We start from the raw sequence: 23136 nt of genomic DNA, 5'->3' as shown, positions 1-23136 counted from the left end.
ACCTCACAAACACTTGTTATTTGTTGTGTTTTTGATAATAGTCATTCTGACAGGTGTGAGGTGATATCTCATTGTGCTTTTGATATGCATTTCCCTGATAATTAATGTTGTTGAGCATCTTTTTATGTGTCTGCTGGCCTCTGGATGTCTTCTTTGGAAAAATGTCTATTCAGGTCCTCTGCCTACTTTTTAATTGGGTTGTTTGGTTTATTTTCTCTTGAGTTGTATGAGTTCTTTATATCAATATATTTTGAATATTAACCCCTTATCAAATATATGATTTACAAGTATTTTCTCCCATTCGGTTGGTTTTCTTTTCATTTTGTTTCTTTGTCTCCTTTGCTGTGCATAAAGATTTTAGTTAGATGTAGCCCACCCCCCTTGTTTATTTTTGCTTTTGTTGGCAAATCCAGTCTGATTTTTTTTTTTTTTTTTGCCAGCTTTGGGTTTTGCATACTTTCTAATTAGCTAGTATCTAGGCATGACTAAAAGATACAGTAAGCCTCACAGCAACACCTCCCTTTCATCTAGTTAAGTCTGACTCCTCATTCAGAATTCAGCTCGAAAGACTCTTCTTCAGGAAAATCTTCTCTGGCCCTTCTAAACAGATCTACCCATACTTTAAGCTCTCAGAGTACCCCATATCTGTGTTTTATAGCTTTCATCTAATTATCATTCTGCATGTGTGTGATGATTTGAGTAATATCTGCCTCCACCACTAGACTCTAAGTCCCATGAGGGTGGACCCATATGTACTAGAACTCACCGTTGGATTGCTCCTAGCAGAGTGCCTGGCTCATAACAGGACTTCAATCACTGTTGGATTCAATCACTGCATTTCACACTGTGCTTGGAATATAAGAATGAATGCAGTTGCTCAGCTCATGTGTGGGTTCATCTACAGATAAGAATTTTGAAAATAATTTCACTGCAGTTATAGAGAAGGACATCAAAGAAGCCAGCACATGCTGGGCTCTGCATGGACAAAGCTGACGTGAATCCTGAAGTGGCCTCACTGTAACTTCTGAACATATTCAGACCGATTGCAGCTTGACCACAGTGAACGCCCAGAGGTGGAACCAACCCCCCTTCACTCTCCACTTAAGATTTGGGCACTATGTTTTCCTGACATCTTTACATTTTAAAACAAGTACAGCTGCTGAAAGAGTTGTTGTTTTGTTATGTATTTTTAAAGATGCCTGTGTGCTTTTAGGGGAAAGGTACATGTTACCACATTTTAAAAATATAGCACATAAATAACACAATAGTAAAACAGTTGTATTTTTCATACTTTTGCCTAAACATGTGTTTGCAATTATTAGTTGAAGGTGCACAAAATGAAAATCAAGCCTCAAAGAGAGTTCATGTTAACAACCTTTTGAAAGACAGGATGGATTGTGGGGACATTGTGAAGATAAGCCCCTTCAAATGTCACTACACTTCTCATTTTATTTTGTCAAAGACAGTAGTTGAAGTAGTTTGAGAGTAGAATAAGTCTTTTGATATTAGGTTTCACTAGAACTATAGAGGTACAACCTGATTTAGTTTGGATTTGCATTTTTTTTTAACTTGAACATTGGAAAGAAAAGATTAGGGATACAGATGAGTTTGCCCATATAATTGATGAAGGCTTGTGATTTTGTTAAGCCCGATTTGGATGAAGCACAAATGTTTTGTTAGATGTATTTAGAAGTCGGCTACTTATTAGCTAAGTGACCTTGGCAAGCTTCATGACCTCCATGATTGTCTTGAGAATGAATGAGATGTGTGTCTTGTGCCTGGTATAGGACAGGGCCAGTCAATAGCAGGCACTCACCGTTGGCTATCTCTGCTGGCCTCTGTGTCAATCCTCTCTTCCACCACACACACGCATGCTAACCTTGTTTTTGTCTGTTGGCTGATTCTGTGATTCTGTTTCTCTTTTCTTAGTTGAAGTGCTAGCTAGAAAAGGGAGTATTTTTAATTATCATTTAGCAAATATATTTTTTTTGGCTGTGCTTCATGGCATGTGGGATCTTATTTCCCGGACCAGGGATGCAACCCATGCCCCCTGCAGGGGAAGCATGGAGTCTTGACCATTGGACCACCAGGGCAGCCCCAGCAAATAATTTGATGAAGTCCTACAATTTTCCAAGCACTGTTCTAGTTGCTTGGAATACATCAATGAATCCAAAATACAAAACCCCACCCTTATGCATCTTACATTCTAAGGAACATATAGAACATAGAGATTATTCATAAAATTTTTCCTGCTGCAGTTATCTCACAGTTGTATTTTTTGTGATTTGGGTGAAGCATAATTATTGACATTGGGAATTTTTTTTTTTTAGTTTTTTTTTTTTTTTTTTTTTAGTTTTTATTTATTTATTTTTATTTTTGGTTGCGTTGAGTCTTCGTTTCTGTGTGAGGGCTTTCTCTAGTTGCGGCAAGTGGGGGCCACTCTTCATCACGGTGCGCGAGCCTCTCGCTATCGCGGCCTCTCTTGTTGCGGAGCACAGGCTCCAGACGCGCAGGCTCAGTAATTGTGGCTCACGGGCTTAGTTGCTCCGCGGCATGTGGGATCTACCCAAACCAGGGCTTGAACCCGTGTCCCCTGCATTGGCAGGCAGATTCTCAACCACTGTGCCACCAGAGAAGCCCGGGAATTATTTTTGAATTAAGGTTCCATTATGTTAATAGTTCAGGATCTTCCTCTCTCCCTCACCTTCTCCTCCTCCCTCCCTCCCTCCTTCCCCCCTCCCTCCCATCTTTCTTTCTCTTTGTATATTTCAGTATATTTGAACTATGAAAATGTCTTTATCCACGCTACATTTTTTCCTTCTTAGCCTGATTCAAATTCCAGCTGAATTCAGTCCCCTTCATGGGAAACATGTCTTAGCCTTCTCAAGGATGATAGGAGGATGATTTGGCGGTGATGGGGCTCACCATGGATCCCTCCATATCAGTAGGCGCCTGGTTGAATTGCACATCTCTCTTTCTTGTTAGATTGTTGGCTGCGATCACCAGCTGGGAAGCACCATCAAGGAAGATAACTGTGGCGTCTGCAACGGAGATGGGTCCACCTGCAGGCTGGTCCGAGGGCAATATAAATCCCAGCTCTCTGCAACCAAACGTAAGACACTCCAGAGATGGGGCAATTTCTGGGCCTTCTGATACTCCCTGGCTTAGCTCCCTGCAACTAGGGAATAACACCTCCATCAAAATGAAGACAAATATGAAAATACTGTGGGAGGAGATTCAGGTTCCTGTTTTGTGGATTAGTTTGGGTAAGACAAGTCAGGTCACCCACTGCAACCCCAAGCAAGAAACCTTTGCTTTTGAGGCACATTAGGAGGGAACTAGACTTGGATCTAGATACACTCTATGTGCAAGCGTGAGCTTTGCTGCCCAGTGTGAGGACAAACTGAATCCCGACCCCTAACTGAGACTTAGTCTGGTGGAATAGCAGAGAGAGAGGGCAGATCAGAACTAATGCTCTCCTGCCACTGTGAAATCACATGGTCTTCATTTACAAAGTGACCTTTGATCAGTGCTGATCACAGGTTTCTCCAGAATTAATATTGGGCAGTGATTATGTGAAGCCATTTATTGACTGTTGTGCCCTAATCTCTCTATAGCAGCTGAATAAATGTGTGCCTGCTATACATGTACATGCCGGGAACTTTACATGATCATCTCATTTAATCCTTATAACAACCTTATAGCAAGGTACTGTTTATCCCCATGTTATGAATGAGATAACTGAGGCTTAGACAGATTATGTGACTTGCTCAGAGTTATACAACTATGAAGTATCAGAGCCAAGATGTCAGCCCAGAGTCTGATTCCAGAGCTTAAGCACTCATTTGTTCCTCTGGACTGTCCCAAACCCCGCTGACTGTTTCCATGGCGGGACATTTGTAAAGCAGTTACATGGATCAAGGCGAGGTACTTCAAGTATCTACCCAGCTGGGTCCTGCTAGGGTAGATGGTACATGTTTTCAGGATACCTGACCCAACAACAGAGTCACCCAGTCACCCAGGAATCCAGATCATTTTACCATACACGCTTCTCTGTGACAATCACTGTTCTAGGTGCTGCAGCAGATGCAGATAGAAATAAAACAACCCTTGTAGTCAAGGCCATGCATTTTTTAGAATAATTTGACCTTGTTTGGCATAATGTCTCAATTTTGCCTTTATCCAGAATGCTCCAGTAGGTCCTTAATGAGGGCCTCTTTGAACATGTCTCCCCTGGCTTGGGAAATGAGAATGAATGTCTTTACTGACTGTGGTTTTGTCCTCTTTACTTGTTGACTAGCTGGAGGAAAACACTTGACATATGGGGGCTTTATGGCTTTAAATGGACTTGTAGGTCAAGAAGAAAAGGCACTGTTTGCTGGAGAACTATTCTGAGAAGTCAGGAAAAGGCAGCTCGCCAAAAGGATGAGGGTCTGGGGAAGAAGAGGAGGCAGGAAAAAAGACTAGGAACTTTTAAACACGTGAAACATCGGAGCTGCCAGCGTAGGGAACTCTCCCCATTCTACCACGCCTGCAGGCAGTAAAAAATGTGATTCTGAAGAAAAGGGAAAAAAAAAGACCTGAGCAGAGAGAATGATGAAGGGTGAGGTAAGTTAGACATTGATGTAGTACATTCAGGTGAGATTTTTTTTCCTGTGGTTATGCATTGGTAGCTTCCCCTATTAGATGACAAATTAAACAATTTCGAAGATGAAAAGTAGAGAAGGATAGAGCCATAATTCTTCTGTAAATCTCTGAAGTCATGGTGGGATATTTGGGGAAAAAAAGTTACATTTAAAAGGTCACTATGTGATTTTTTTAAAGCGTAGAATCTATTAAAGCCCTATAATATTTATTAAAAAAAAATAAAAACGAAAGGTCACTTTTATAGAGCTCTTTAAGGAATACTGAAGAGTCGAGGTCATTCTAATCATTTGTGTCACATAATTGAGTCAGTGTTCATTATCTAGGAATCTAGGGACTTCTGTTAGGCACAAAAAGAGACGACTGGCGTTCGTGCAGTGACTGCTGTATGGCAGCTCGTTGGGGTGTGTTTTCATGGTGAGATTCCTTCCTTTATTCCCTCTCGCGTCCCCTGCCTTGCTGTCCTCAGAAAAGCCCAATCACTCTGCTCAGATAGATATTCCTCTTACCCTCCTGTTTAAAGGGTGATCTGGGTCCTTTGGGGCCTGAATCACTGGAACAAAGGCGGAGAAGCTCTGAAAGAAAGAACTAAAGCAGACTGAGAGCCATAAGTCATCTCTAGGTCTGCAAATAGATACCTCAATGAAAAGTGCTCTATTCAAACCAACAGTGGGTAGATTACATAACACACAACCCAATGCTGATCCCTAATGACACAAGGCGATTGATTCCTTTACCTTAGCACCGACGATGCCTCATGACAAAATGATTTATATCAGTAAAGCCCAGCGTATGCATGCATCTCACCACAATCTATAGCAGATGCTGAACAGGATGCTTCACTTATGTTTTCTCCACCCCCAGAAGAACCTTCCACCCTGTATTTACAGACTGTGAGGTGACCCACAGGCAGGAAAGTTTAGGCTGCTCTGCGGGGCCCAGTGTCTGAGCCAGGTGAGCGGCTTTCCACCCGTGCAGGCCTGGAGGAGTTCTGCCAGGTCTCTCCCCTGCTCTCCGCCAAAAAGCACTAGAAGCCAGCCACACGCTCTTTTCAAACTCCTTCTATTGATACTCCCCACATTGAACTCATTTTCTTCTGAACTTACATTCAAGTTTTTCCCTTATGTTATCAAGCCTCGAAGGAACAAAGAAAAAATAGGAGAGTGGAGAAAGACCATGGTGGAAAGTGCCAGAAGGAAAAGGAGAAGTAGGAGAAACTTAGCAAATGGCTGCCATTTGCTGGTGGATAAAAAAGAAGCCATCTTTGTATTAAAAGACATTATTATTGCCTAATAGAAATGCAGAAAACAGAACTAGAGCTGGACCTAGGCACTCTTGCCCCCCTTTTGAAGGAAAAGACTGTCCACTGATAGCGTTCAGCCTTTCCATTTCTCCTGGTCACTTTTTTCTACTTCCCCAACCCGATGAAAAAAAAGCATCAAATTTAGGTTGCATTGACTTACTTTTGATTTTTAAAATTAAAGGCTCATTTTCTCACAGATGTTATTGGCTCGTACCATATTATGTATTCTCCAAGTATACTCAGAATATACGTAGACCCAGAGTCAGCCTATATGGTATCAATCTGATGTCTCCAGCTTTGCAAACTTCTCAAATGTAGCTGCATGTTTTGAAAATGCCTGGGTATCCAAAAACTCTCTCTCTCTCCCTTGAGTGTCAAGGGCTAGATAAACTAATTTATATCAAGATAAAGTGAAGCTCCTAATACCTAGCTTTCCTTCTCAAACTGTGCTTATGCTGATTTATAATGGCTATGGGTAAACGTATTCCAGGTTTATCATTCTGGCTCAAAGATTCTGAGGTAAAGGCTGTTTATAATAAAACACATAACATATGAATGTTTTTAAAGAAAGCACAAAACTCTAAAGAAATTTCCACCTTGCACCTGACCTCAGGCTATATTCACAAGCCACTCATTCATTTGTTCAACAACAAATATTTCTTGGGTACCTGCTATGTGCTGAGGAACTGTTTTAGGTGCTGGAAACACAGGAAAGAGCAAAACAGACAAAAATCCATTTTTCTTATGGGACTTTCATACTGGTGTTAGGGACAGACAAAAGGACGAAACAAATAAATAAAATATATATGTGTCATGGGGTGGTAGGAATCATGGGAAAAAGGAAAGGGGAGGAAAAGAACCAGAGATAGAGATGGGCTGCCAGCCAAAGCTGTTGGAGGGGATTGCAATTTTAAATAGGTTAGGAAGAAAAGACTCACTGATAAGATGGCATTTGAGCAAGGATCTGAGGGAGATACAGGTAGGGTACCATGCACAAGATAGCGGAAAGAAAATTCCAGGCAGAGAGATAAGCAAGTGCAAAGGTCCTGAGGTAGATGCATTCTTGACATTTTTCCTAAAGTGACTAAAGTAAAGTGAGTTTAAAGGAGACAAGAAGAATTGATGAAGGTCAGAAGCCTGTGAGGTGGGGTGAAGAATGGCACAGATACTGTACGATTTTGTAAGGATTTTGGCTTTTAGTCTGAATGAGGTGAGAAGTCACAGCAGAGGAATGACTTCATTTGATTCATTTTTTAAGAGTATCACTCTATATGCTCTGTTGAGAATAGACTATCGTGAGTCTAACTGTGGAAATAAGAAAAGCAGTCAAGAAGCCAGGCCAAGAATGAGGAAGATTTGGACCATGGTAGTGTATCCCATTCTGGGTATACTGCATTTCTTTGAGTCCAATACATCATTGATTGAAAGGTGTGACATTATTTTATGCACGAATAAGAAAAAAAGCCTCCACTGAAATTAAGAAATTATGACACAATGCCTTCTAACCACTCAGGGATTTTACTTGGTAGTTATAATAAGATCTATTCGATTTTTTATTTTTTATTTTTTTAACATTGTTATTAGAGTATAATTGCTTTACAATGGTGTGTTAGTTTCTGCTTTATAACAAAGTGAATCAGCTATATCCCCATATCTCCTCCCTCTTGCATTTCCCTCCCATCCTCCCTATCCCACCCCTCTAGGTAGACACAAGGCACCGAGCTGATCTCCCAATGCTATGGGACTGCTTCCCACTAGCTATCTATTTTACATTTGGTAGTGTATATATGTCCATGCCACTCTCTCACTTCATCCCAGCTTACCCTTCCCCCTCCCCCTGTCCTCAAGTCCATTCTCTGCATCTGCGTCTTTATTCCTGTCCTGCCCTTAGGTTCTTCAGAACCTTTTTTTTTTAGGTTCCATATATATGTGTTAGCATACGGTATTTGTTTTTCTCTTTCTGACTGACTTCACTCTGTATGACAGACTCTAGGTCCATCCACCTCACTACAAATAACTCAATTTTCTTTCTTTTTATGGCTGAGTAATATTCCATTGTATATATGTGCCACATCTTCTTTATCCATTCATCTGTCGATGGACACTTAGGTTGCTTCCATATCCTGCCTATTGTAAATAGAGCTGCAATGAACATTGTGGTGCATGACTCTTTTTTAATTATGACTTTCTCAGGGTATATGCCCAGTAAGTGGTGCTGGGAAAACTGGACAGCTACATGTAAAAGAATGAAATTAGAACGCTCCCTAACACCATACACAAAAATAAACTCAAAATGGATTAAAGACCTAAATGTAAGGCCAGCCACTATAAAACTCTTAGAGGAAAACACAGGCAGAACACTCTATGACATAAATCACAGCAAGATCCTTTCTGACCCACCTCCTAGAGAAATGGAAATAAAAACAAAAACAAACATATGGGACCTAGTGAAACTTAAAAGCTTTTGCACAGCAAAGGAAACCATCAACAAGATGAAAAGACAACCCTCAGAATGGGAGAAAATATTTGCAAACGAAGCAACTGACAAAGGATTAGCCTCCAAAATATACAAGCAGCTCATGCAGCTCAATATCAAAAAAACAAACAACCCAGTCCAAAAATGGGCAGAAGACCTAAATAGACATTTCTCCAAAGAAGATATACAGATTGCCAATAAACACATGAAAGGATGCTCAACATCACTAATCATTAGAGAAATGCAAATCGAAACTACAATGAGGTATCACCTCACACCAGTCAGAATGGCCATCATCAAAAAATCTACACACAATAAATGCTAAAGAGGGTGTGGAGAAAAGGGAACCCTCTTGCACTGTTGGTGGGAATGTAAACTGATAGAGCCACTATGGAGAACAGTATGGAGGTTCCTTAAAAAACTAAAAATAGAATTACCATATGACCCAGCAATCCCACTACTGGGCATACACCCTGAGAAAACCATAATTCAAAAAGCATCATGTACCACAATGTTCATTGCAGCTCTGTTTACAATAGCCAGGACATGGAAGCAACCTAAGTGTCCATCAACAGATGAATGGATAAAGAAGATGTGGCACACATATACAATGGAATATTACTCAGCCATAAAAAGAAATGAAACTGAGTTACTTGTAGTGAGGCGGATGGACCTAGAGTCTGTCATACAGAGTGAAGTCAGTCAGAAAGAGAAAAACAAATACCGTATGCTAACACATATATATGGAATCTAAAAAAAAAAAAAAGGTTCTGAAGAACCTAGGGGCAGGACAGGAATAAAGACGCACATGCAGAGAATGGACTTGAGGACACAGGGCGGGGGAAGGGTAAGCTGGGATGAAGTGAGAGAGTGGCATGGACATATATACACTACCAAATGTAAAATAGCTAGCTAGTGGAAAGCAGCCACATAGCACAGGGAGATCAGCTCGGTGCTTTGTGGCCACCTAGAGGGGTGGGATAGGGAGGATGGGAGGGAGACACAAGAGGGAGGGGATATGGGGATATATGTATATGTACAGCTGATTCACTTTGTTATACAGCAGAAACTAACACACCATTGTAAAGCAATTATACTCCAATAAAGATATTAAAAAATATTAAATTAAGATATACAGTGAAAAAAAAAAAAAGAACTACCAAAAGATCTATTTTAGATTTAGATTTTTTTTTCATATGTTACTCTTATGCATAGAGATAAGGAAAATAAAAGAAATGAATTAGTAACTTGATAAATGAAATTGAAATAAAAACTTTTCTTGAACTTCAACTTCTCTTTAATCATTTTTGGACTCAGTCTCCACACGTTATTGGGCTACTTGTGATACAGCATATTTAAAAGAGTCCACAAAAGAAATAAAATCCATTGGAACTGAGCTCTTTTTAAACAGCTTTTATAAACGGGCTATTTAAAGTATAAAGTTTGATGAGTTTTCACATATACATACACCTGTGAAACCATAACCATGATCAAGATCATGAATACTCATCATCCCAAAAGTTTTCTCGTGCCCTTGTAATCCTTCCCTCCTGCTCCCTCCTGCCCCTCTCCTCTGTCAACCACTGATCTTCTTTCTGTCACTATAGATTAGGTTTCATTTTCTGGAATTTTATATAAATGGTATCCGTGGGGTCTGCATCCATGGATTCAACCAACTGTAAACATAATACTTTGGTTGGTTGAATCCATAGACCCTGCAGATACAAAGGACCAACTATGGGACTTGAGCATCCATGGATTTTGGTATCCACAGCAGGTCCTAGAACCAATCCACCTGTGCATACTGAGGGAAAACTCTATAGTCTTCTATCTGGCTTTTTTCATTCAGCATAGCTATTATGCGATTCGACATTTATTAACATTGTAGCACACATCAGTAGTTCATATTATTTTGGAATATATATACTGCTATGTAGTAATTCCATTGTATGGACGTACCACAGTTTGTTTATTCATTCATCTATTGATGGATATTTGGGTTGTTTCCACTTTGGGGCTCTTATAGATAAAGCTACTGTGAACATTTATGCAGATGTCTTTGTAGGGATATACACTTCCCTTTCTCTTGGGTAAATTTCTGGAAGTAGAGTGGCTAGATCATATGGTAGGTGTATGTTTAAGAAACTGCCAGGCTTGGGACTTCCCTGGCGGTCCAGTGGTTGAGACTTCGCCTTCCAATGCAGGGGGTGTGAGTTCGATCCCTGGTTAGGGAGCTAAGATCCTACATACCTCGCAGGCAAAAAACCAAAACATAAAACAGAAGCAGTACTGTAACAAATTCAGTAAAGACTTCAAAAATAAAATGGTCCACATAAAAATAAAAATTAAAAAAATCTTAAAAAAAAAAAAAAAGAAACTGCCAGGCTGTTTTCCTGAGTATTTTACTATTTTGCATTTCCACCAGCAATATATGAAAGTTTCACTTGCTCTGCATTCTTCCCAGCACTTGATATTGTTAGTGTTTTTTATTTTAGCCATTTTTAATTGGTGAATAATGGCATCTCATCATTGTTTTCATTTTCATTTTCCTAATGGCTAATGATTTTGAACATCTTCTCAGGTTGTATTAGTTTCCAGTTGCTGCTGTAATAGATTAACACAAATTTAGTAGCTTAAGGCAGCACAATTGTTTTACAGTTCTGGAGAGTCAGAAGTCTAAAATGGGTCCTGCTGAACTAAAATCAAGGTGTTAGGAAGACTGTGTTTCTTCTGGAGGCTCTAGGGGAGAGTCCATTTTCTTTGATTTTGATTTTCCAGCTTCTGGAGGCTATCTGCATGCCTTGGCATCCTCAAAGCCAGCAACATAGCATCTTCAGGTCTTTCTATGACTGTAATTGCCTCTTCTGCCTCCCTCTTCCAGTTTAAAGAAGGCTTGTGGTTACATTGGGCCTACCCAGATAATCTAGGATACTCTTATTTATTTTAAGGTGAGCTGATTAGCAAGCTTAATTTCGTCAGCAACCTTAATTCCCCCCTTCCATGTAACATAACATGTTCATAGGTTCTGGCGATTAGGATATGGACATCTTTGTCAGGAGGAGGGGCCGGGAATTATTCTGCTGGTCACATATGTGCTTATTTCCTCTTTGATATAGTGTTAATTTAAGTCATTTGCCAATTTTTAAAACAGGTTGTTTTGAATTTTGAGGGTTTACATGTTCTGAGCACTAGTCGTTTCTTAGATATGTGACTTGAAAATATTTTCTCTCAGTAGGTACCTTCTTTTTTCAAAATTGCTAACATTATCTTTCACAAAGCAAAAGCTTTTAATTTTGATGGAGACCAGTTTACCATTTTTTCTTTCCATGGATTGCACCTTTAATGTCATGTCTAAGAACTCCTTGCCTAATCCCAGGTCACAAAGTTTTCTCCTGTGTCTTCTCCTAAAGTGTTATAGTTTTATATTTTACCTTTAGATCTATGACCCATTTTCAGTTAATTTTTTTTTCTTTTTTTTGGCTGCATTGTGTCTTCACTGCCGTGTGCAGGCTTCCTCTAGTTGCAAAGAACGGGGGCTACTCTTCATTGCAGTGCACGAGCTTCTCATTGCGGTGGCTTCTCTTGTTGCGGAGCACGGGCTCTAGGCGCGTGGGCTTCAGTAGTTGCAGTGCACGGGCTCTAGAGCACAGGCTCAGTAGTTGTGATGCACAGACTTAGCTGCTCCACGGCATGTGGGATCTTCCCAGACCAGGGCTTGAACCCGTGTCCCCTTCACTGGCAGGCAGATTCTTAACCACTGTGCCACCAGAGACATCCCCAGTTAATTTTTATATAAGGTATAAGTTTTATATCTAGGTTGAAATTTTTTTGTATAATGATGTCCCATTCTTTCAGCCATTTGTCAAAAAGATGATCTTTTCTCCCTTGAATTGCCTTTTAAACTATCAAAAGTTCATTGTCCATTTCTGTGTGGGTCTATTTCTGGACTCTCTATTCTGATCTATGTGTTGATCCCTTCACCAGTACCACATTGTCTTAATTACTATAGCTTTAAAGTATGTCTTAAAATCAGGTAATTTGATTTTTCTAACTTTATTCTCCTTTTCAAAGTCATTTTAGCTATTCTATACTAATTCCTTTGACTTTCCATATAATCAGGTTGTCTATCTATCTATCTATACAAAAAAAATCTTGGTGAGATAGTTATTATAATTTTGTTAATTCTACAGGTTAACTTGGAGGGAATTTACATCTTCAATATGTTAAGATATTAACCTATGAGCACTTCATGTCTATCCATTTATTTAGGTCTTCTTTGTTTTCTTCATCAGCCTTTATTAGTTTCCAGCATATATTTTAGTTAGATTTATACCTCTTTCATTATTTTGCAGCTGTTACAAATGGTGTCGTATTTTGCATTTCAGTTTCCAGTTATGTATTGCTAGTTTATTCTTGGCCATCTATTTTGCAAACTTGCTAAACTCACTTATTCTGAGAGTTTTTTAATTTTCTACGTAAACAGTCATTGTTTACAAATAAGGATGGTTTTACTTTCTCCTTTTCAATTTGTAAACTACTTATTTATTTATAACCTTACTGTACTGGCAAGGATATCTAATACGATGTTGAGCAGAAGTGGCAAGAGTAGATATTCTTACCTTATTGCCAATCTTAAAAGGGAAAGCATTTAGTTTCTTAGCATTAAGTATGATGTTAGCTGTAGATTCTTTGTAGATGCTCTTTATCACCTTGAGGAAGTTCTCTTCTATTCCTAATTTGCTGAGCATTATTATCATGAATTAATGTTGAATTTTGTCAGATGCTTTTTCTGCCTCAATTGATATGATCATGTGAAAGTTCCTTAGAATTTTATTGTAATGGAGAACATTAAATGATTTTCAAATGAAGAACCAACCTTGCATTCCTGGGATATAAACTCTACTGGGTCATAGTGTATTATTCTTTATATAGATTAAAGGATTTGATTTGCCAGTAATTTTTTTTGGCTTTTTTACATTTGTGTTCATAAGAGAGAGTTGTCTATAGTGTCCTTGTTTTATACAATCTTTGTCTGGTTTTGGTATCAGCATGATGCTGACCTCATATCATGAGTTGGGAAGTGTGATCCCTTCTCTTCTGTTTAGTGGAAGAGGATATAGGATTGATGGTATTTCTTCTTTAAATGCTTAGCAGTATTCACCAGTGAAATTCTCTGGGCTTGGAGATTGTTTTTTCTACTTAACCTTTTCAACATATGAAATAGAATTACAGTAACTATTTTAATGTCTCTTCTATGTTTTAATTGATTGATTTTTCTTTTCAGGTATGAGGTGTATTTTGGGGAATTTCTTTGCATGCTGGGTAATTTTTGACCTGATTTCAGACATTGCAAATTCTACCTTCTTCGAGACTAGATATTTTTTTATTCCTATAAATATTCCTGACTTTTGCTCTAGAAGCAGTTAAATTACTTGGAATCAGTTTGATCCTTTGGGGTCTTAAAATTTGGTAGACAGGACTAAGCCATGTTTGGATTAGTGGTAAATGTGCCCTGCTGCTGAGACAAGATCCTTCTAAGTACTCAGTGTCCCATGAATTATTAAGTTTTCCAGCCTAGATGCTGGATAAAATACTATTCCCAGTCCTATATGTGTGGGTTCTATTTTGTGCGGCCCTGTTTGTGTGGTTCTTTTCCTGGCCTCAGATTGGTTTTTCACATACATGTACTGATTAGTATGTTGATGCTGCTAGACACCTAAAGGGAATACTCTTAAACCTCCACAGTTGTCTCTGTGTCCTTCTGTCCTCTCTGGACACAGAGAGATAACCTGTCCTTCAAACTCTAGCCACTTTGATCTCTGGACCTTTACCTTTGTCTCCTCAACTCAGGCAATCCACTGGGCTCTATCCAAGTTCCCACTTCCATGGATGGCCTAGGAGGTCTTTCAAGGCAGAAGACTGAGGCAATGTTAGGGTTCATCTCATGTTTCCTGAATCTCAGGAATCACTGTCCTTCTTTGCTTTATATCCAGCATCTTAAAAGCCCACCTTTCATATAATTTTTTCTGACTTTTTGATTGTTTCGGGTAGGAGATTAAGCCTAGACCCTGTCCCTTCATCTTGACAGGAAGCAGAAGTCTTGATATTGGGTTCTTTTTTTTTTTTTTTTTTTTTTAAATTCTTGTTTACACAGTTAGCTTTAACCAGAGGCATTTATTTTATTATTTTTGGCTGTGTTGGGTCTTCGGTTCGTGCGAGGGCTTTCTCTAGTTACGGCAAGCGGGGGCCACTCTTCATCGCGGTGCGGGGACCGCTCTTCATCGCAGTGCGCGGGCCTTTCACTATCGCGGCCCCTCCTGTTGCGGGGCACAGGCTCCAGACGCGCAGGCTCAGCAGTTGTGGCTCACGGGCCCAGCTGCTCCGTGGCATGTGGGATCTTCCCAGACCAGGGCTCGAACCCGTGTCCCCTGCATTAGCAGGCAGATTCTCAACCACTGCGCCACCAGGGAAGCCAATATTGGGTTCTTGATTCAGGTTTGCAATTATGTAGATGTAGCCTGCTTTGGGCTCCCACTTTGGGAACGTTGTTAAGCGCTTCTTTTATTTTTTTATTGAAGTATAGTTGATTTACAACGTTGTGCCAATCTCTGCTGTAGAGCAAAGTGACTCAGTTATACACATATATATAAAAAAACAATGTTACACACCTCTGATTCCTCCTCTCCCTACAACCGCCACAACCATTGGATTTCAAGAGATTAAATACTGTGTTGAACTATTGTCTTGGCATCTTCTTCCAAGCTGCTGACACCCATTTTGCACGTTTGATGTATTGCCTGTTTGGAGGTTGGCACCTCTGCAGGCAAAGAAAACGATGACAGGATCACTACCTCTGCGAGAGAGAATATAACTATTTATTGTGAGGCACACTCTGATTTTATATATGTAAAAACATGAAAGGTTGTTGCTCTCAAAATCGATTAAATATAGTATGTTGACTCTAGGGACAGTAGGACTTTCTAAGTGATTAGAGGTAAAGGTGAAGTCAAGGGTGATTCCACGGTTTTTGGCCTAGGGAACTGTAAGGATGAAGTTCCTCAACTGTAGAGGAGGCTGCACCTTGTTTGGCCTGTCCAGTATGCATCCTCCAGTGTGCAAGACTGATAAACAATGCGGTGGGGGATTTGAAGGACTCAAATTCTTAATTTCACATTAGTTTATTGGATATATTTTAAGAGTAATAAAGTTGTCATGAAGAGAAAAAATATACCATTCAAACCTCCTCAGGACTGACAGACTACATTTTTATTGAACTGTAGTTGATTTACAATGTTATGTTACTTTCTGGTGTACAGCAAAGTGATTCAGAGATAGATAGATAGATAGATATGCATACACATACACACACACATATATTCTTAGTTATATATATACACATATATATATTTTTCAGATTATATATATAATATATATATATATACATATTCTTTTTCATATGCTTTTCCATTATGGCTTATTACAGGATATTTAATGTAGTTCCCTGTGCTACACAGTAGGACCTTGTTATTTATTGGTTTTATACATAGTAGTTTGTATCAGCTAATCCCAGACTCCTGATATATCCCTTCCCCACACCACCTTTCCCCTTTGTAACCATAAGTTTGTTTTCTACATCTGTGAGTCTGTTTCTGTTTTGTAAATAACTTCATTTGTATCACATTTTAGATTCCACATATAAGGGATATCATATGGTATTTGTCTTTCTGTCTGACTTACTTCACTTAGTGTGATAACCTCTCGGACCATCCATGTTGCTGCAAATGGTATTATTTCCTTTTTTTATGGCTGAGTAGCATTCCACTGTGTGTGTGTGTGTGTGTGTGTGTATTCCACATCTTCTTTATCCATTCATCTGTCAATGGACATTTAAGTTGCTTCCATGGGCAAACTAATTTTATATGTACCCAACTGTATTAACAATGGCTCTTTCAGGACTTCCCTGGTGTCACAGTGGTTAATAATCCGATTGCCAATGCAGGGCACATGGGTTCAAGCCCTGATCTGGGAAGATCCCACATGCCGCGGAGCAACTAAGCCCATGCGCCACAACTACTGAGCCTGCACTCTAGAGCCTGCAAGCCACAACTACTGCAGCCCACGCACCTAGAACCCATGCTCTGCAACAAGACAAGCCACCACAGCGAGAAGCCCATGCACCACAAAGAAGACCCAATGCAGCCAAAAATAAATAAATAAATTTATTTTTTTTAAAGGCACTTTCATTTAAAAAATACTAATAAGATTAAGTATCAGCCTCATAGGCTTAGAGAGAAGAGTCTTTAAAAACATGAACTTACCAACAGATCTAAAAATAAGACAAACTCAGATACCAGAATACAAAATCCTGTCTTTTCAAAAATTATTATTGTCATTTTTCTCTGATACAGCAATAAATCACACTAATAAATCCACATATGACAAAACTAAAAACAAATCTAAGCAGAAGCAAGAAGAACTACAATCCTGCAGCCTGTGGAACAAAAACCACATTCACAGAAACATGGACAAGATGAAAAGGCAGAGGGCTATGTACCAGATGAAGGAACAAGATAAAACCCCAGAAAAACAACTAAATGAAGTCAAGATAGGCAACCTTCCAGAAAAAGAATTCAGAATAGTGATAGTGAAGATGATCCAGGACCTCGGAAATAGAATGGAGGCAAAGATCAAGAAGATGAAAGAAATGTTTAACAAAGACCTAGAAGAATTAAACAACAAACAAACAGAGATGAACAAAAGAATAACTGAAATGAAAACTACACTAGAAGGAATCAATAGCAGAACAACTGAGGCAGAAGAACGGATAAGTGACCTGGAAGACAGAATGGTGGAATTCACTGCTGCGGAACAGAATAAAGAAAAAGAATGAATAGAAATGAAGACAGCCTAAGAGACCTCTGGGACAACATTAAACGCAACAACATTCGCATTATAGGGGTCCCAGAAGGAGAAAAGAGAGAGAAAGGACCAGAGAAAATATTTGAGGACATTATAGTCGAAAACTTCCCTAACATGGGAAAGGAAATAGAGCCACCCAAGTCCAGGAAGCGCAACGAGTCCCATACAGGATAAACCCAAGGAGAAACACGCCGAGACACATAGTAATCAAATTGGCAAAAATTAAAGACAAAGAAAAACTATTAAAAGCAGCAAGGGAAAAATGACAAATAACATACAAGGGAATTCCCATTAGGTTAACAGCTGATTTCTTAGCAGAAACTCTACAAGCCAGAGGGAGTGGCATGATATACTTAAAGTGATGAAAAGGAACAACCTACAACCAAGATTACTCTACCCAGCAAGGATCTCATTCAGATTCGATGGAGAAATCAAAAACTTTACAGACAAGCAAAAGCTAAGAGAATTCAGCACCACCAAACCAGCTCTACAACAAATGCTAAAGGAACTTCTCTAACTGGGAAACACAAGAGAAGAAAAGGACCTACAAAAACAAACCCAAAACAATTAAGAAAATGGTCATAGGAACATACATATTGATAATTACCCTAAACATGAATGGATTAAATGCTCCAACCAAAAGACACAGGCTTGCTGAATGGATACAAAAACAAGACGCATATATATGCTGTCTACAAGAGACCCACTTCAGACCTAGGGACACATTCAGACTGAAAGTGAGGGGATGGAAAAAGATATTCCATGCAAATGGAAATCAAAAGAAACCTGGAGTAGCAATACTCATATCAGTTAAAATAAACTTTAAAATAAAGAATGTTACAAGAGACAAGGAAGGACACTACCTAATGATCAAGGGATCAATCCAAGAAGAAGATATAACAATTATAAATATATATTCACCCAACATACGAACACCTCAATACATAAGGCAACTACTAACAGCTATAAAAGAGGAAATCAACAGTAACACAATAATAGTGGGGGACTTTAACACCTCGCTAACACCAATGGACAGATCATCGAAAATGAAAATAAATAAGGAAACAGAAGTGTTAAATGACACAATAGACCAGATAGATTTAATTGATATTTATAGGACATTCCATCCAAAAACAGCAGATTACACTTCCTTCTCAAGTACGCACAGAACATTCTCCAGGATAGATCACATCTGGGGTCACAAATCAAGCCTCAGTAAATTTAAGAAAATTGAAATCATATCAAGCATCTTTCTGACCACAACACTATGAGACTAGAAATGAATTACAGGGAAAAACACGTAAAAAACACAAACACATGGAGGCTAAACAATACATTACTAAATAACCAAGAGATCACTGAAGAAAACAAAGAGGAAACCAAAAACTACCTAGAGACAAATGACAATGAAAACACGATGATCCAAAACCTATGGGATGCAGCAAAAGCAGTTCTAAGAGGGAAGTTTATAGCTATACAAGCCTACCTCAGGAAACCAGAAAAATCTCAAATAAACAATCTAACCTTACACCTAAAGGAACTAGAGAAAGAAGAACAAACAAAACCCAAAGTTAGCAGAAGGAAAGAAATCATCAAGATCAGAGCAGAAATAAAAGAAACAAAGAAAAGAATAGCAAAGATCAATAAAACTAAAAGCTGGTTCTTTGAGAAGATTAACAAAATTGATAAACCATTAGCCAGACTCATCAAGAAAAAGACGGAGAGGACTCAAATCAATAAAATTAGAAATGAAGAAGGAGAAGTTACAACAGACACCACAGAAATACAGGACATCCTAAGAGACTACTACAAGCAATTCTATGCCAATAAAATGGACAACCTGGAAGAAATGGACAAATTCTTAGAAAGGTATAACCTTCCAAGACTGAACCAGGAAGAAATAGAAACTACGAACAGACCAATCACAAGCACTAAAATTGAAACTGTGATTAAAAATCTTCCGACAAACAAAAGTCCAGGACCAGATGGCTTCACAGGTGAATTCTATCAAACATTTAGAGAAGAGCTAACACCCATCCTTCTCAAACTCTTCCAAAAAATTGCAGAGGAAGGAACACTCCCAAACTCATTCTATGAGGCCACCATCACCCTGATACCAAAACCAGACAAACATACTACAAAAAAAGAAAATTACAGAACAATATCACTGATGAATATAGATGCAAAACTCCTCAACAAAATACTAGCAAACACAATCCAACAACACATTAAAAGGATCATACACCGCGATCAACTGGGATTTATCCCAGGAATGCAAGGATTCTTCAATATACGCAAATCAATCAATGTGATACACCATATTAACAAACTGAAGTATAAAAACCGTATGATCATCTCAATAGATGCAGAAAAAGCTTTTGACAAAATTCAACACCCATTTATGATTAAAACTCTCCAGAAAGTGGGCCTAGAGGGAACCTACCTCAACATAATAAAGGCCATATATGACAAACCCACAGCAAACATCATTCTCAATGGTGAAAAACTGAAAGCATTTCCTCTAAGATCAGGAACAAGACAAGGATGTCCACTCTCACCGCTATTATTCAACACAGTTTTAAAGTCCTAGCCACAGCAATCAGAGAAGAAACAGAAATAAAAGGAATACAAATTGGAAAAGAAGAAGTAAAACTGTCACTGTTTGCAGATGACATGATACTATACATAGAGAATCCTAAACATGCCAACAGAAAACTACTAGAGGTAATCAATGAATTTGGTAAAGTTGCAGGATACAAAATTGATGCGTAGAAATCTTTTGCATTGCTATACACTAATGATGAAAAATCTGATAGAGAAATTAAGGAAACACTCCCATTTACCACTGCAACAAAAAGAATAAAATACCTAGGAATAAACCTACCTAGGGAGACAAATGACCTGTATGCAGAAAACTATAAGACACTGATGAAAGAAATTAAAGATGATACAAACAGATGGAGAGATATACCATGTTCTTGGATTGGAAGAATCAATATTGTGAAAATGACTGTACTACCCAAAGCAATCTACAGATTCAATGCAATCCCTATCAAATTACCAATGGCATTTTTTATGGAACTAGAACAAAAAATCTTAAAATTTATATGGAGACACAAAAGATCCCAAATAGCCCAAGCAGTCTTGAGGGAAAAAAACGGAGCTGGAGGAATCAGACTCCTTGACTTCAGACTATACTACAAAGCTACAGTAATCAAGACAATATGGTACTGGCACAGAAACAGAAACATAGATCAATGGAACAAGATAGAAAGCCCAGAGATAAACCCATGCACCTATGGTCAACTAATCTATGACAAAGGAGGCAAGGGTATACAATGGAGAAAAGACAGTCTCTTCAATAATTGGTGCTGGGAAAACTGGACAGCTACGTGTAAAAGAATGAAATTAGAACACTCCCTAACACCATACACAAAAAAAACTCAAAATGGATTAGAGACCTAAATGTAAGACTGGACACTATAAAAGTCTTAGAGGAAAACATAAGAAGAACACTCTTTGACATAAATCACAGCAAGATCTTGTTGATCCACCTCCTAGAGTAATGGAAATAAAAAGAAAAATAAACAAATGGGACCTAATGAAACTTCAAAGCTTTTGCACAGCAAAGGAAACCATAAAGAAGACGAAAAGAAAACCCTCCGAATGGGAGAAAATATTTGCAAACGAATCAACGGACAAAGGGTTAATCTCCAAAATATATAAACAGCTCATGCAGCTCAATATTAAAAAAAACAAACAACCCAATCCAAACATGGGCAGAAGACCTGAGTAGACATTTCTGCAAAGAAGACATACAGATGGCCAGGAAGCACATGAAATGCTGCTCAACATCACTAATTATTAGAGAAATGCAAATCAAAACTCCAGTGAGGTATCACCTCACACCAGTTAGAATGGGCATCATCAGAAAATCTACAAACAATAAATGCTGGAGAGGGTGTGGAGAAAAGGGAACCTTCTTGCACTGTTGGTGGGAGTGTAAATTGATACAGCCACTATGGAGAACAGTATGGAGGTTCCTTAAAAATCTAAAAATAGAACTACCATATGATCCAGCAATCCCGCTACTGGGCATATACCCAGAGAAAACCATAATTCAAAAAGGCACATGCACCCCAATGTTCATTGCAGCACTATTTACAATAGCCAGGTCATGGAAGCAACCTAAATGCCCATCTACATACGAATGGATAAAGAAGATGTGGTACATATGTACAATGGAATATTACTCAGCCATAAAAAGGAAGGAAATTGAGTCATTTGTTGAGACATGGATGGACCTAGAGACTGTCACACAGAGTGAAGTAAGTCAGAAAGAGAAAAACAAATATCGTATATTAACGCATCTATGTGGAACCTACAAAAATGGTACAGATGAACCAGTTTGCAGGGCAGAAATTGAGACAGAGATGTAGAGAACAAACATATAGACACCATGGGGGGAAAGCCGCGGGGGGTGGTGGTGGTGGTGTGATGAATTGGGTGACTGGGATTGACATGTGTACACTGATGTATATAAAATTGATGACTAATAAGAACCTGCTGTATTAAAAAATATATAATTCAAGTCAAAAAAAAATCCATAAAAGAAAAAAATAAACTGGACTATATAAAAAATTGAAAAAAAATAATATCAAAGAGCGTCCCATCCTCTTGTCAAAAAAAAAAAAACAAATCTAAAATGTTTATAGAAAGTTGTGGAATATATATACACATGTAGATTTTTTGAGGAAGTATTTTAGGTACAATCCTTGAGGACAGTGTTCTTGAGAAAGAGCTTTTGTATCCCATATATGTGAAATGGCAGAATTTATGATTCCCATGGAAAGCTTGTCCATTTAACTGAGAAAGAGGTTATCTAATTTCTGAAGCAGGTCTTTTAGAATTGTTGATTAATAACCTTTAAATATATTCTGATGATTGGCATCATGGTTCTGTCGACAAAGCCAGACTAGATTAGAGCAGATTCATTTGAACATAGTGCAGTGTGCCTTTACGGGAAGGTTACCCAAGGAATGCACAACGCGGTGAGAGAGAATGTAGCCACCTGCCTTGCCAGCCATACCAACTAAATTAATCATTGAGAAGGCAGGTGATGAAACCAGCCTTCTCACACATTCTCCAATGTCTTTTTTTTAACCATTTTTTAAATTGAATTATAGTTAATTTACAATGTTACACAATGTTGTTAACACTAACAATGTTGTGTTAGTTTCAGGCATACAGCAAAGTGATTCAGTTACACATATACACATATTCTTCTTCAGATTCTTTTCCATTATAGGTTATTACAAGATATTGACTATAGCCCCCTGTGCTATACAGTAGGTCCTTGTTGTTTATTTTATATATAGTAATGTATATATGTTAATCCCAAACTCCTAATTTATCTATTCCCCACCTCCGACCCCTCCTACCCACTTTGGTAACCATAAGTTTGTTTTCTATGTCTGTGAGTCTATTTCTGTTTTGTAAATAAGTTCATTTGTATCATTTTTTTTAGATTCCACATATAAGTGATACCACATGATATTTGTCTGACTTACTTCACTTAATATGATAATCTCTAGTTTCATCCATATTGCTGCAAATGGCATTATTTCATTCATGTTTATGGCTGTGTAATATTCCATTGTATATTGGAATCGTCTTTATCCATTCCTCTGTCGATGGGCATTTGTTTCCATGTCTTGGCTATTGTAAATAGTGCTGCAATGAACATTAGGGTGCATGTATCTTTTTGAATTATGGTTTTCTCCATATATATGCC

General features: G+C 38.5%; 1 protein-coding gene across 3 annotated transcripts in view; it reads left to right on the top strand.

Annotated features, from left to right (window-relative positions):
• The window catches only part of ADAMTSL1 (ADAMTS like 1), a 755395-nt gene that overhangs the window by 438997 nt on the left and 293262 nt on the right, over positions 1-23136 (top strand). For all 3 annotated transcript variants that reach the window (XM_059924671.1, XM_059924670.1, XM_059924669.1), the window contains exon 5: positions 2986-3112. In XM_059924671.1, the coding sequence (XP_059780654.1) occupies positions 2986-3112 (127 nt within the window). The remainder of the gene's footprint in view (positions 1-2985; positions 3113-23136) is intronic.

The sequence above is a fragment of the Balaenoptera ricei genome, chromosome 6, assembly GCF_028023285.1.
Source record: "Balaenoptera ricei isolate mBalRic1 chromosome 6, mBalRic1.hap2, whole genome shotgun sequence".
Classification (NCBI taxonomy): Eukaryota; Metazoa; Chordata; class Mammalia; order Artiodactyla; family Balaenopteridae; genus Balaenoptera; species Balaenoptera ricei.
The sequence above is the reverse complement of the archived record's forward strand: the minus strand, read 5'-3'. Positions and strand labels throughout refer to the sequence as shown.